Source organism: Prionailurus viverrinus, chromosome D3 (genome assembly GCF_022837055.1).
Source record: "Prionailurus viverrinus isolate Anna chromosome D3, UM_Priviv_1.0, whole genome shotgun sequence".
Lineage (NCBI taxonomy): Eukaryota > Metazoa > Chordata > Mammalia > Carnivora > Felidae > Prionailurus > Prionailurus viverrinus.
Window position 1 is genome coordinate 21,701,321 of NC_062572.1, and position 14,972 is coordinate 21,716,292.

Consider the following 14,972-nt stretch of genomic DNA (forward strand, 5'->3'; position numbering starts at 1 on the left):
ACTAGGTGTTCAGGAAGTGCTATGGATGCACATTATCTGGGCAGTAGGGTATCAACAGTCAGGCACACCTGGACTCTTTGTTCCTGGCTCTGTTCTGACCTGTCACGGACTCTGTCCCCAGGGCAGCTGGCCCCTGACACCCAGGAATTTCTCCCCGGTAGGAGAATCTCCTACAATGTGTTCCAGCCGGGGACAGGCTTGGGGGCCTGAGGTTAATAGAATATGGATCATTTGCTAACCAAAGTTCCTTGACATTGTTCTCACACTACAGTTTACAGCAAACGAAGGAAGCAGCTGACTTGGCCAAAGGGAGGAGGCTGCAAGAGGACCCCCGTTGCTGGGGAAACAGCAGATTTTTGTCTCACTTCCCCAAAGGACTGGGCACTGCATAAGCAATGAGTTTCTTGTCCCACGCTGAGCCGTGATCATCAGCCTCGTCGTCCTCCTGGAGCCCAGTGATGGTCAAGGAGCCTGTGTTGCCAGACTTGGAGCCAGAGAACTGGTCTGGGACCCCCAAAGGCCAAGTGTTCTCGTGGAGAATGGCTTTAGGGGTCATTCCTGGGGGCTGTTGGTGCCAAAACACACAATAACCAGCCCCAATGTTGGCTGGGCTTCCAGTGCAGGAAATGGTGAGTGTCTGGCCCAGGGACCCAGACACTGAAGATGGCTGCTGAGTCATCCCAGACTGCGCCAAGGACCCTGGAAGAAGAAGAGACAGAGAGGATGAGGCTAGGGTCTAGAGACAAGAGGAGGAAGCAGGGCCCCTTCCCCTGTCTCTGCATCCAGTCACCTGTGCAGTGAGCAAGTACGATGAGGAAGAGAGAGACCCAGGCCATGGTGGAGGCCCGTTCCTCATGACTGCTCCTGCCCTCTGTGACCCCACAGCTGAGCAGACCTTCCCTAACCCCTCCTTCCCCTCTTCAACCTCTGAGAGAGGGAGGACCCATACATGCATGAGACCCCCAGCTCTCTGACCTTTCACAGGCCCCGGTTGGTCCCTCATCTTGAGGAGGTCAGGGGTGGGCAGGGCAGGGGCTGTGTGGGGCCAGGGGGTGGGGAGGTCCCAGATGGGAGCCCTGAGCAGAAGGCAAAGGCAGTGCCAGGTGGCAGATTCAAGTCTCAATAACCCTGACCCCTCAGAACCAGGCCCTGAGTGACCCCTAGTGTCCAGTCACAGACACACCATTGTGTGACATGGTGACCAGCGCCCATCAGAGAGACAGCTCCAGCCTCCCCACTGCTCCCTTGCTCGTTCATGGGTCAAGACTGAGCTGGCATCTCTGGGACACACTCCTTTGAGATCATGATCAAGCTCAGAACAGTGACAGGTCTCCATGGACAGGTGTTCCCTTCCGTCCAGGAGGCTGGCCGTTCCTCTTATGGGATTCCTCCCTGGTTTCCGGAACTCCCCTTCCACACATGTTCACACAGCCCTGAGGAGTTGGGGAGCACTCCTTTCCGGGTTGTATAGAAGCCCTCGTGTCTGTTCCTAGAAGGGTTAAGCCCTAAAAGCCTCGGTCATCTGTCACCATTTCCACCAGCTTAGAAAACAGTTCTCCACACACTGTGGGCACAGATTCCCTCCTATTATCTGTTCTGCAAGCACATAGACCCAACTCTGCAAGAGCCCTGCCAAGCGAGGCTATGTGTGGCATTGACCTCAGAGCACAAAGGGCAAACCTGCCGGAAGTTCCAGGAGGGAAGGAGTGACAGCTGTAGGTGTTCTGATAGGGACCTGTTGGCAGACTTCATGTGTTAATCACCTATTAGACAACTGTTACCTTAAAACGGATGTGTCATTTTTTCCAAAAACTCAGCTCCGAAAGAGTGATTTAAACTCAGTGACAGTTTCAATGGGAAGGTACAGGTTCAATTGCGAGTGTGTTTCCCCGGACCCATGTTTCTTGCAGACAGAATATGATTTAAAATAGTGGTTGCCAAATGCGTGAAAACATAATGGAAAATATGTGACATTTGGTTCTTGGTTGAAGAGGGGCCAATACCTTGCTTAAATCACTTGATTCATTATTGTTATTACTATGATTTTAATAAAGATTTTGCATATTAGGTCTGGTCTAACAGGTAAATTAGGAAAGCCCAACATGGTGCCCTGGGAAACACCATGAGGAGCCTGTTCCAGTGAACCTCACACTGATCTCTCTGGTGGAATGAACAAACACAGAGTTTGCTGCATGGAACGATGAGGGGTCAGACTCCTCTCCGGGTGGGTAAAGCAATGGTCACTGTGTCTTGTGTTCACCGTGTTCAGGATAGAAAAATTGCTCAGTCAGCCGCCGCTGATTAGAGGAATGATTTTCCACTAGCTAAGGCCAATTTGACCCAGAAAATTCTTTCAAAGATCCCATATTGACTCCAGCTGAGGTGGAGATAAGGGGCACTGTGTCTCTGAGGTCACAGGCCCTGTAGCCCTGAGTTGAGACAGACGTTTCAGCAGAGGCCTATCCTGGCTGGAGGTGTCACTGGAGTGTCTGGGGGTGACAGTCCAGCCCTGAGAGGATGCAGAGTGTGCCTCGTGTCCCCGTGGGCCTTGAGCTCCAAGGGAGCAGCACTGAGGCTGCTGTCCCAGAATCAATGCACTGATCAGCTTCATGCGCTACCTGGAACCCAGACATGGTTGGGGGCTCAGCCGCCCATGGGGACAGAGACTCACCCATGGATCCCTGAGCGTCAGCCTCACCCCAGGAGAGCAGGTGTTCAAAGCAAGTCCTGCCCTGCTGAAGGGACTCCAGTGACACTCGCTGTCACTGGGTTTCCTGCTCATGGGGATTCTGTTTCCTCGATTGTGACGCTGATGAAGGCTGGGTGAGCACAGGTTGACAATGACTCCTGGGGAGACAGAGGAACTTGGAAAGTGTCAAGTCCAGGACACTGTACACTAGCTCATGCTGGACAAAGCAGGAAAGAATATCCAATGGGGGGAGACAGTGTCTTCAACAAATGGTGTGGAGTAAACTGGACAGCAACGTGCAGAAGAACGACTGCACCACTTTCTTACACCGTAATCAAAAATGAACTCAAAATAGATGAAAGGCCCACGGGTGAGACAGGGAACCGTCAAAATCCAAGAGAAGCGCGCAGACAGCAACCTTTGACCTCGGCCATAGCAAATTCTTACTGGAACTGCAGCACACAAGAGCAGGCCTCCCCTCGATGAGCCACTCGGCATGAAGTTTTTTTATTTATTATTTTTTTAAAATGTTCGCATGTTTACTTACTTTTGAGACAGAGAGCACAAGAGCATCGGTGGGGGAGGGGCAGAGAGAGAGGGAGACACAGAATCTGAAGCAGCTTCCAGGCTCCAAACTGTCAGCACAGAGCCCCACTCAGGGCTTGATCCCACAAACCATGAGACCATGACGCGAGCAGAAGTTAGATGCTTAACAGACAGAGCCACCCAGGGACCCTGGCATAACAGTCATTTTGAGTTAAAAAGCAGTCGATGCCCATACACTCAGGAAAAGCTCTTCATGTCTCTTCAACTGACTAAAAATTCAGTGGTAGCACCTGTTCCGGGAAGACAGCTGGCACCACAGACAACTGCCCTAGGATATGCATGGGGTGGGGCAGATGGGGCAAAGGGGCAGCAAAGCCTGTTTAGTCACAGTCCTCTGTGTCCCATCGTTTCCCAGGGGCCCTGCACATATTGTTTATGAAACATCTACTCTACTCTTCTTCTTCTGTCTGTGAAGTGTATTTCTTTGCATTGAATACTAGAACCCTACCTCATCCATGTAATTCAGAAAAACATAGACCTCATTTTTGCCTGGGTGTCTTTTGAATTTCAAGGTCTATGTTGATTCCCATATGTTCTCTATTAAATTTATTGTGTGTCACTTCAACCTCCTCAAGGACAGGTCTCACCATAGAGGACTCTCCCCTACAGGAGCCTCCACAGAAGCTTCTCAATAAAAGAGGCTCGGAGACAAGGTCTCTGAACCCAGGGGTTTTGGTCTCACTTCCTCGTTATCTGAGTCACTGTGAGTAACGGTAGCTGCTCCCACTGCCATAACCTGTAGCACAGTAATAGTCAGCCTCGTCCTCAGGCTGTGGCCCAGAGATGAGCAGAAGCCCTGCATTGGCCGAGGCATCTTTGGACCCGGAGAAGCGGCTGGGGACACCAGGGCCCTGGTGCTTCTTTGAATCGTAGTAGTAGTACAGGAGATACCGGGGAGGGCTCCCTGGCTTCTGCTGGAACCAATTTATGTAGTAGCCTCCAAATCTGAACCCGCTGCTCAGGGTGCAGGTGAGTCTGGCTGTTGTTCCCGGAGATGCAGACAGGGAGGACGGCTGGGTCAGCACAGGCTGGGACAGGGAACCTGCAAACACAGACACTCGTCAGTGATGGAACCAGATATGCGGGGAAAATGTCCCAAAATGCTGAGCATGGGAAGCATCCTTTGAGGGCCCCCTGTGTCCCTGAGGCCAGTCCCTACCTGTGCAGTGAGACAGGAGTATGAGGACGAGAAGAGGCCAAGCCATGGTGACATAGACCCTAGTACCCACACTGGGCTGGGCTGCCCCGGGCCTCCTTTTCTCCTCCACCCTCTGCCACAGGAGGAGCTGTCCATGCAAATGAAGTCCATCTAGTGACTGCCCAGCCCCTCCCTGAGCCCTGGTGCTTCAGCCCAGCTGAAGGACACACCCTGGGGACCTTGGAGGTTGGCTTCACCACTGGGGAGAACCCTGGGAGGAAGCACCTGCATGCACAATGCACAGGTCCCTGCTCGGGGGACCTTGCCACACCAGAAGGGACACACGTGCCGACTTCCCATCAGGGACCCCAGAGCCCAGTCCCCAGGCCCTGGCTCTGAGCAGTTGTGAAGATACCACAGGGTACTCCCACAGCGTCCCCTCTTGGCTGACAGGCACATACCTCACTGTGTCCAACAGCCCTGAGAGCCCAGCTGGTTTCCTCAGTTCCGTTTGTTCACACATCCTTGAGCTGAATCATGGCCAACGTGATCCCATAATACTGCCCGTGATGACTGCAGTGTTTTGCACTCTCAGAAGGAGTCCTGGTCTCTGTGAGATGCAAACATTACCTCCCGTTAGTGGTAAGTTGTTGACATCTGGCAGAAGATGCTGCAGACATCACATCCCTGCACTGGTGTGCGATGTAGCATCTGTAAACCTTGGGAATGTTTTTCAGCTCCTATGCATTGTAGCGATGGATGCCAACGAGTGTCCAATAAATTGGGTTTTGTTTTAATCTGCGATTTTTTAGCTCATTTAGTGGCTAAGTGATTTATCAAGGAAAGGGAAAACAATGAATTTATCTTTGATGAAGTCCAATGGATCAGTTTTTTTATGGCTTGTGCTAATGGGGTCTTATCTAAACATGTTTATACAAACCCTAGAGCCTGAAGATTTTTTCCATTTTTATGTTTACAACTGTATACTTTACAATTATGTCAATAATCCTTTTAGTGAATTTTTTTATGGAGTGAGAGTTTTTGGTGAGCTTCATTTCTCTCGATGGACATCCAGTGGTTCTGTGGACATTTGTTCAAAGGCCATCCTTCCTCCTCTGAAAGGCTTCTGCAACCTTGTCAATAAGGTTTTCTTATCCATAAGTATCCATAAGTATTTCTTATCCATGCTTTTGTGAGTTTGGTTCTGAGTTTTCTGTTCTGTTACATTGGCCACTGTGTCTACCTTCCACACATATCACTCTGTCTTGTTATGATAGGAATTGAATTACACTTCTCTACAAGTTGGGAAGAATTGTCATCTTTACTATATTGACTCTTCTAATCCTTGAACACAACATATCCCTCCACGGTTTTAGATCCACTTTGATTACATTTCCCAGCATTGGCGAGATATCAGTATCCATGTCCTGTACATGTTTTGTTACATATTCACCCACATATTTCATCATGGAGTGGTTTTAAGTGTGATTTTTACATTGTTTTTCACAAGGTTACTGCTTGTATATACACAACTAAATGATCTTTCTATGCTGATCTTGTGTTCCACCACCTTCCCGAAATTGCTTATTACCCTTTCAATTCATATATTTACACACATGTTCATAGCTCCCTTTTCATTTTTCCCGTATATCATCCTCTGGCCTGAAAATAGGGACCTTTGGCTCTTGTTCTCCTTAGTCTGTATGCCTCTCATTGTTTGACTTGCCTTATGGTTTGGTCAGGCACATCCAGTCCCATGGCTAACAGCAGTATTGAGACTGGACATGATGACCTTGTTGCTACCCTGGGGGGAAAGTTTTCAGTGCTTCACTTCAGTGTGTGTAAGTTGTGGTGTTTCATCATTTTCGTTATCAAGCTGAGGATGTGCTCCTCTATTTTCATTCTCTGAGAAACGTTGCCTTTTCATTCATTCATTCATTCATTCTCCCTCTTTGTCCTTAATAGGTTTTGAATTGTGTAAAATGTTTTTTCTGTATTGATTGGTACAATCAATACAGGTCCTCCAGATCCTCCAGGTCCTGATTGGACACACCTGCCCTGTCCCCACGGGAAACAAGGGGGCCCAGACCTGGGGCCTCCTGTCAGTGCAGGGCTGGCAGCTGGATCCCCCGTCCTGCAGAAACCCTTAGACATGATCACACAGCAGCCCCTGCTGCTTTCCGGGCAAACGTCTCATTCTTTCCCACTTTCTTGTTCTTTCCCACTGCTCCCAATGCTCTCCTTTATCTGCACCCCTGATGTTTGTGCTTCCACCACGTGAGACAGACCCTTCAGAGAAGGATGGAGATGTAGTCCTGGTGCACTCTCCCTGACCCAGGTTCTTCTTTGGGAGGGGCTATTGTGGGAAGGACAGGAGCAATCTTGACCCAGGACAGTCTAGGAATCCCAGCGGAGCTGATGACAAGATACTGGGAACAGAGAGCAGGGCATCTGCCCCCACAGGGGGCTTCTATGGTGCAGGCTGACTCTGGGTGATGAGTGTGAACAGGAATTTGCTGAGCAGGCACAAACCTTCACAGAGGAGGACACACAGATTATGGAAATCTGTGCCATTCTGGAGCATGGCAGAAAGGACTCCACAAACTCTGATGAGGCTGCTGAGGGTATGGGGACAGAGCAGGGCCCGGGAGTCCAGTAGGACCACTGCGGGGCCATCCTGCAACCTCCCATCCCTGTGCTGGGAGTCTTTTCATTCCAGCTGGGCTTCTCCTGGTCAGTGCTGCTCATTAGAGATTTAGTTCTGCAGGAAGTTTTAAGACAGATTTTTGGACAAGGAGAATTAGAAGGCAACCCCGGGGGATGATTGGAGGAAGATGACAGCAGAGAAAACAGGAAGGGTGAAATGGGTTGTGTCCCCTAGTGGGACACAGGGAGGTAACTGAATGGACCGCAGGCTGTGGGAGAGGGAGTGATGGTCCAGAGAGTTACGTGGCTAGAGGGTGATGCCCACAGAGACAGGAATGCCCTGACTGACACGGGAAGTCAGGTGGGAGAGCAGATGGAGGGCAGGTGATAGGTCTGTTGTCCCCGTGTCAAACTGAGACCACGGTGTGACATGTTGAGAGGTGTGGAAACATCACAGACAACCAGGGCTTTAGGAACGCCTTCTGTCCCCCCTAGGAAGGATGTGGGTGTTACAGTATTTGCCTGACTGATGGCTTGGCCTGCATAACTTATTCAGTTGGTCCCCATCAGCAGATTAGTGAATGACAACATGGCTCTTAATGTCATTTGAATAAGCATCTCACAGGGAGCAGGTTGCTGAGGTTGCTGGCTCTGACCATCTGTTGATATATTTAGGTGCTGAACCCCCTCCCCTTCATTATATATGCAGATGTAGAAAGGAAGCCCAGTCTTGGGGTCACACTGGTGAGATGGACACACACTGGGAGAGATGGGATGGGCACATCGGGATGAACCACTGCACAGCACAATCAGGCTAGGGAGCCTCCCTTCCCATGGTGGTGTTGACCATCCTCCCCCTCGCTTGCTTCCCTGCTGCTCAGGGCTGAGACATTCTGAGCCCTGGTTGCACATCTCCATAGATTGAGATCACTGTGGAATGCCACTACCCGGAGACAGCATACAGTGCTAATCTGCCACATCCTCAAACTGGCCCCTGTGATGGTAGGACGGCTTTGTTCCTGGAGATGGACCTGGAGAAGTGATCAAGGACCCGAGACAGGTGATTGTTTATGGTAGATAAGGGGGTGGGCACCCCTGCCTGGAGTCTGTTGGTACCAGCCAGGGAAGTTACTGATAGATACTGACCCAGAGCTAAAGTCACAGGTGAGTGTCACCATGCCTCCTGCAGACACTGACTGTGATAGCTCTTGGATAACCACAGTATGAGAATTGGTTCCTAAAACCAAAAGGAGGCACATGTGTTATGAGAAGCAAAGGTCACCCTGAAACCTTGATTTTATGTGCCCTCCAAGAAAGCAGTCTCTTCCCCTAACCTGAGCCATAAGCAAGGAACCTGAGAAGAAGCACCATCCAGGCCATGGTGGGGATCCTCACAGGTCTTACCTCCTCATGTCCTTGGGTTGGATTGGGGTCTCCTCTGGGCCTTTTCATGCCTGCAGACCTATGAGGAGGAGAGGTGCTTCATGCAAATTAACTTCCTCTCTTTTACTGCCCCTTGGTCACCCTGATGTCCCCTGGGGGAGACCTTGAAAGAGACATATATTGGGACTACCCAGAATCAATGACTGCAGGGAGCCTGGGACACTGAGTGACAGGGTGACATCTTGCCCCGAGTCATCTCCTCCATGTCCCTGGTGGCCTCAGTCCCAAGTTTCTTGCCTGGAAAGGCAGACTGAGGGCATGCATCTGCTTCTCACATCCTGGCCATGCTTCTAGTTCATTCCACATGTACCCCATCCTTGGGAATATTTTCTGCCCTCCCCAGTGAAATGGCCTCTTGTCTCTTTGGAGAAACTTAGTGGTCAGTCCTCCAGGAGTGAGTCCACTGGGAATTTCAAAGCCCGCGCTGGGTATGAACAAACAGGGTCTCTTCTGACTCAGTCCTAGTCCCTGTCTCCTGATAGCCACGGGGCAGAAGACCAGAGGTGGGGGAGTCTACACCAGAGGCACCCCAGGCTGTGGAAGTCACCCTCATTTGCTCTTGGAAGCCATCTATTATCTGAAGTAGCAACAGTGTAACTGCTGGTTTTGAGGGGAAGGTAATCATATCACCATTAAATTATGAGATTTCTCCAAACATCAGAGAAAAAAAGAATCTGAACGAAAATGGCACTGTCTGAAAACATTGTGTGACCATCCCGAGGCATTGTAAAATACTCTTGCCTTGTGTAGTCGCTATGCAGCATAAAGAACCAAAACGGTGGCCGGGGAAATGGAAAAACATACAATTTCTGGAGTAATAGGTGAAAGAAAAGCCACAAAATTGGACTTCATCCCACTGTGGAATAAGAATGTGATCCAATGCTCATTTCTGAATGGTTAGTAGATTGTTTCGTGATACGTATATGGCCATTGCTTTCTTTGTCATCAGCTGTGTTCAGAGACTTAACACACATCAGACATAAAGATTTATAGTAAATTCAGGGCACCTGGGTGTCTCAGTCCATTAACCATCTGACTTTCGATTTCAGCTCAGGTGGTGATCGCACAGTTCCTGAGTTCAAGCCCTGCACCGGACTTTCTACTGTCAATGCCAAGCCTGCTTCTGTTCCTCTGTTTCCCTCTCTCTCTGCACCCCCTCAAAAATAAATAAATGTCGGGGCGCCTGGGTGGCTCAGTCGGTTAAGCGTCCTACTTCAGCTCAGGTCACGATCTCACGGTCCGTGAGTTTGAACCCCGTGTCGGGCTCTGGGATGATGGTTCAGAGCCTGGAGACTGCTTCCCATTCTGTGTCTCCCTCTATCTCTGCCCCTCTCCCGTTCATGCTCTGTCTCTCTCTGTCTCAAAAATAACCGTTAAAAATAAATTTAAAAATAAATAAATAAATAAATAAATGTCAAAAAAGATTCATATTAAATCCAATTCTGTTAGCCAAAATTATTCTTGAGACAGTGGTTAATGTGTAATTATATGCATCAGATTTCAAGATGAAGAAGACCTAAAACTTAAGAGAAAAGTTATCAATTCACATCCGTCACTACAAAATGCTGAAGCACATGACAAGTCACAGAATACTCTGAATCTTATCTGTGACTATTGCAGATAATGGAAGCTGTGTGTATTATGTATTTCATCCAGAATTCCTATATCCAGTGTTTTCCACAACAAAAGAAACCTTAAAATGTCCATACTACCCAAAAAAATCTATAGATTCAAGGCTTCCTATGAAAATCCCTATGATATTTTTCACAGAAATAGAAAAAATGTCCTGACTTTTGTATAGAGGCAGAAAAAGACCTAAAATTGCCCAAGCTATCTTGAGAAAGAAGAATAAATCTGGAGGCACCATACTTCCTGCTTAAATTTATAACAAAGTTCTAGGAATACAAACAGTATGAAACTGGCCTAGAAAGCCACACATAGATAGATACCACAGAATAAAAAGGCCAGAAGGTAATCCAAGTTCCTCTTGACCACCAAGGAGTAAGTACACTGAAAACAGGGCCTTTGCAAAGTTCCTAGAGGAGAAGTGACACGGAGTTTGGAGGGGATTCAGATAGGCATATGCATGAATCATACAGCAGGTGACCCAATCGAGATCCTAAGGTTCTCACTGGTGTTCCTGACACACTCTGGGAGAGAAAGCTGGTATTCTTGGACACCTGGCAATGGGACACATTGGTACGCATGCCATGGTGGTCAGCATGCATCGACATGGTCAATCCGGGGTAAGAAGCCCAGCCTAAAGACTCTCTCAGCCGCGTCAGGCCACATCTGCCAACAGCCCCCATGGGAGCTGCCCTCTGCCCTCTGCTGCTTCCTGCATTGGCATGGGTTCCTGGGACCTGGCTCCTCTGCCATTCCAGATTACCCATTCCCCTGTTGGGTGCTCGGGATGATGAAAAAGCTCTGGAAATGGATAGTTGTGGTGGTTACAAAACATTGTAAGTATACTCAGTATCTCTGAATTGCACAATACAGAGTGATTAAAATAATAAATCTTGTTGTGTTTCTTCTCATCACTATAAATTATCAGTTCAAAATCAAATTATATGTAAGAAGCTGTACTTATACAAATATCCTTCTTGTCCTGGTATGTGGTACCCTATTCTAACTCATCATCATCAGTAAAACTTGACAGTAATTTTTAAAATTATTTTTCTTGTAAATTCCACATATAAATGAGATCATATAGCATTTGTCTTTCTCTGTAGGGCTTATTCCTCCGAGGGTAATATCTGACAGGTTCGTCCATGTTGTCACAAATGGAAGAACTTCCTTCTGGAAAGACACAGGGCTGGACTTCTTTGTGCACAGATAGGGGACCTCCTGCCCTGTCGCCCCACAGCCTCCCTGCTGCTTGGATCACTGATGAGCCCTGATGTCACAGGAGAAGAGAGGAGGACAGAGTCAGGGCCTGGGAGTTCAGGAAACCAGCCACAGGGGTACCCAAAGTCCCTGATGGTGTCAGCTTTGGTATATTCACATCTGCGGGATCTACTTCCCACCTGCCCAAGAGCGGACCCAACATTTTGTAGCAATGATGGAGCCCCTGCAACTTACCTTCACAAGCACTCCTGAGAGTTTTTCTGACACCTGAAATTTCTCCCCTGGCTAATCACCGTCCCCTGACATCACAATTTCAGGGGCAAGTAGCTAACCTGGTTGCCCAGCCAGCTCTCTGCCTGCTATTTCTTCTGTTCTGAGTCCTCCCTCGGCACCAATCGTATTTAGTACATCCTACCTGGAACACACAGCTGTTCAGCCAGCTCTGAGCACAGGAACCTGGAGGGATGGGAGCCTCTGCCCCAACCCCTGGAGGAACAGACTCCACATTCTGGAGGACTGTCCACCTGCTGCGATGGTCTAGACTCTGACCAGAAAACTAAGACAGTGGATGTGCCTTTGTAAAGAGAAAAAGGGCCAGCTCAACACTCTGAGTTTTACACTTTAACCACCAGACAAAATGTCGGCATTGTCGTGGGTTTCTTTGTTGCCTGTTTGTTTGTTGGCTTGTTTGTTTTCCTGACAGTACAAAGAAGTTGAATAGGACACTGGGAGGAGGAAGGGTATTGTGACCTAGAAGCTACTTCCAAAGACAGTCAGTGTGCATTCAAGTTATTTTCAACTGGAAAAGAGTCAGGGTGCAGGGATCTGAGCAGGCTGAGATATTTGTCCCACTTCCCCACGTGTCTGTGTCACTGTGACCAGCACTACTGTGCCTGATTGCACAGTAATAGTCAGCCTCGTCCTCAGGCTGCAGCCCAGAGATGAGCAGAAGCCCTGCATTGGCCGAGGCATCTTTGGATCCAGAGAAGCGGGTGGGGACCCCAGGTTCCAACTGTGTACTGGAGTCTGAGTAGTAGTACAGGAGATACCGGGGAGGGCTCCCTGGCTTCTGTTGGTACCAGTATATGTAGTAGCCTCCAACATTGATGTCCCTGCTCAGCGTGCAGGTGAGTCTGGCTGTTGCTCCCAGAGATGCAGAGAGGGAGGCTGGCTGAGTCACGACAGGCTGGGACAGGGAACCTGCAAACACAGACACAGCAGAGGGAAGACAAGGGACAGGGTACATGAGATTAGGGAGCTGGGCCACAAGGATTTGACTCTGGCTGCGGGCCCACCCTGGTGCACTGGATCCTGTCCCTACCTGCGCAGTGACAGACGAGCACGAGGAGGACTGGGATCCAGGCCATGGTGACACACCCCCTTCTTAGGCCGCAGAGCTGGGGCTGGACTGCCCTGGCCTGTCTTATCCCCTGTCCACAGGGTCACAGAGGAGGGGCGGCTCATGCAAATGGGACCCACACCCGCCTCTTCTCCATGTGCACACACAGGGTCTGTGGCCCTTGGACATGGAGACTTCCTGATGCACTGTGTTCTCCATGGGTGGGCCTGGAGGCAGCAGCTGTGGGGACCACACAGGCCCAGGTCCAGGGACTCCTCCAGGTCCTGACCGGACACACCTGCCCTGGCCCCAACTGGACGCAAGGGGCCCAGTCCTTGCTTTCTCTCAGTGGAGGACTGCCCAGCTGGATGCCCCTGTCCTGCAGAAAGCCCCAGACACAGTGTCACGGTGCCCTCTGCTGGTCTCTGGGTGAACCTCTCCTTTCCCACCTCTGGCTTCTCTGATGCCTGTGTTTCCATAACCTGAGAATGACCCTCCTGGGAAAGAGATAGGTCCTGTTGTGCTGTCACTGATCAGGTTTCCCCCGGGGGGTGGAGGGCGCTTCTATCGGGAGGGACACATGCAGTCCTGACCCAATGGAGCCTGTGAATCTTGATATTGGCTCAGGTCATGATCTCGCAGTCCTGGGATCCAGACCCATATTGGACTCTGAACTGAGCAGGGAGTTGCTTGGGACTCTCCGTCCCTCCCTCTCTCTTTCTCTGTCTCTCTGTCTCTGCAACCCCCTCTCAGAAATAAATAAATAGGGGCTCCTGGCTGGCTCAGTGGGTTGTGTCCAACTTTGGCTCAGATTACGACCTCACAGTTCCTGAGTTGGAATCCTACCGAGGGCTCTGTGCTGACCACTCAAAGCTTAGAGCCTGCTTCAGATTCTGTGTCTCTCGCTCTCTGCCTCTTCCTCACTCTGTCTCTCAAAAATGAATAAACACTTAAAAAATATGTAATTAAAAAATGAAAATAAATAAAGAAAGTTTAAAAATCTAAATGTAGAAGAGAAGGTTGTACTAGGATTTTGGAAAAGGAATCTGGAATGGAATTTGATATGTGGTTAGTACTGGTTAAAATTCAGAACATTCAAGTGAATACGTGAATTTTAATGTCAAAATACATGGATATAAAATTAAAATTGTTTTCACTTGTTTAAAAGGACTAAACGGTCTTGAACTCTTGGTCAGCTATTACCAAAAAATGGTAAACAAACAATTTTATTCACTTTTGACATTATCTGCCTAGAAAACAAGCACTGTGTTTTGCCAAAATATTTCCTATGCTTATCAGGACTTTGGTTCATTGAACAAAAGTTGTGTTTGTTTTTGTCTATTTTACAATTTGTATTAAATGATGCATTTGAAATAATGTCATTTAACAGAAAAATTGCCAGAATATAAAGAGCTCTCACATTCCCTTGACCAGATTGCCCAATTAATGTGCTTCCACATTTGCTCTCCCCCCTCCCATCACATTACACACACTCGCACTCGTACATTCATTATCCTTTAGCAATATCATAATTTAAACTCAGGAACTGCTTTATAATTTGATCCAATCTTTAACCATCATTTTTGTTTGTTTCCATAGAAGTGCCTCCTAATACCTGATTTCTTGAAGCACAGGCCTTACTTGGAGAATGCACTCACATCACCCCCTCCTGAAATGAGTTTATCGAAACTGGCCTGTTGTCGGGGGAGGTTCAAGAAACTGAGCAATCTACCAGCCCAACCTTTAACATGTGCAATCTCAGGGAAGTTTCAGAGGAGGGAGGAAACTGGCCAGGAATAGGCTGCCCCAACATGGGTTTTGCCCCAAGATGGGTCATTTTGGCATGAGCATTATTTCAAGTTAAAAGCAAATAAAACTCAGCATATTTAGGAAAAGTTCTATACCTTCCCCCAAACTGCCCGCTTGTATCAGGAAGAGAACTATCAACTCGTGTTCCTCTTTACCTATGACATGTACCTCAATAGTAGAGTGGGGTGCCTAAGTGGCTCATTTAGTTCAGTGGGCTATCTTGATTCCAGATAAAGTCATGATCTTGCAGTTCATGGGATTGAGCCCCACAGTGGGCTCGACACTGACAGTGTGGAACCTGCTTGAGATTCTCTCTCTCTCCCTCTTTCTCTGCCCTCTCATTCTCTCTCTCTCTCTCTCTCTCTCTCTCTCTCTCTCTCTCTTAAAATAAATAAATAAGGTTTTAAAAACTTAATATAAATAAATAGATGATAGACAATAGACAGATAGATGAT

The 14,972-nt window shown here is 48.6% G+C and overlaps 2 gene segments (V, D, J or C); both read right to left on the minus strand.

Moving 5' to 3' along the window:
* Positions 1–361: 361 nt before the first annotated feature.
* On the minus strand, positions 362–2,675 carry LOC125149381 (probable non-functional immunoglobulin lambda variable 1-50). The segment is given in 3 exon segments: positions 362–699; positions 976–1,035; positions 2,672–2,675. Coding segments are annotated over 3 exon segments (402 nt in total).
* Positions 2,676–3,993: 1,318 nt separating this feature from the next.
* The window catches only part of LOC125149386 (probable non-functional immunoglobulin lambda variable 5-48), a 60,429-nt gene continuing 49,450 nt past the window's right edge, over positions 3,994–14,972 (minus strand). The window contains 1 exon segment of the V gene segment in view: positions 3,994–4,337. Coding sequence covers positions 3,994–4,337 — 344 coding nt within the window.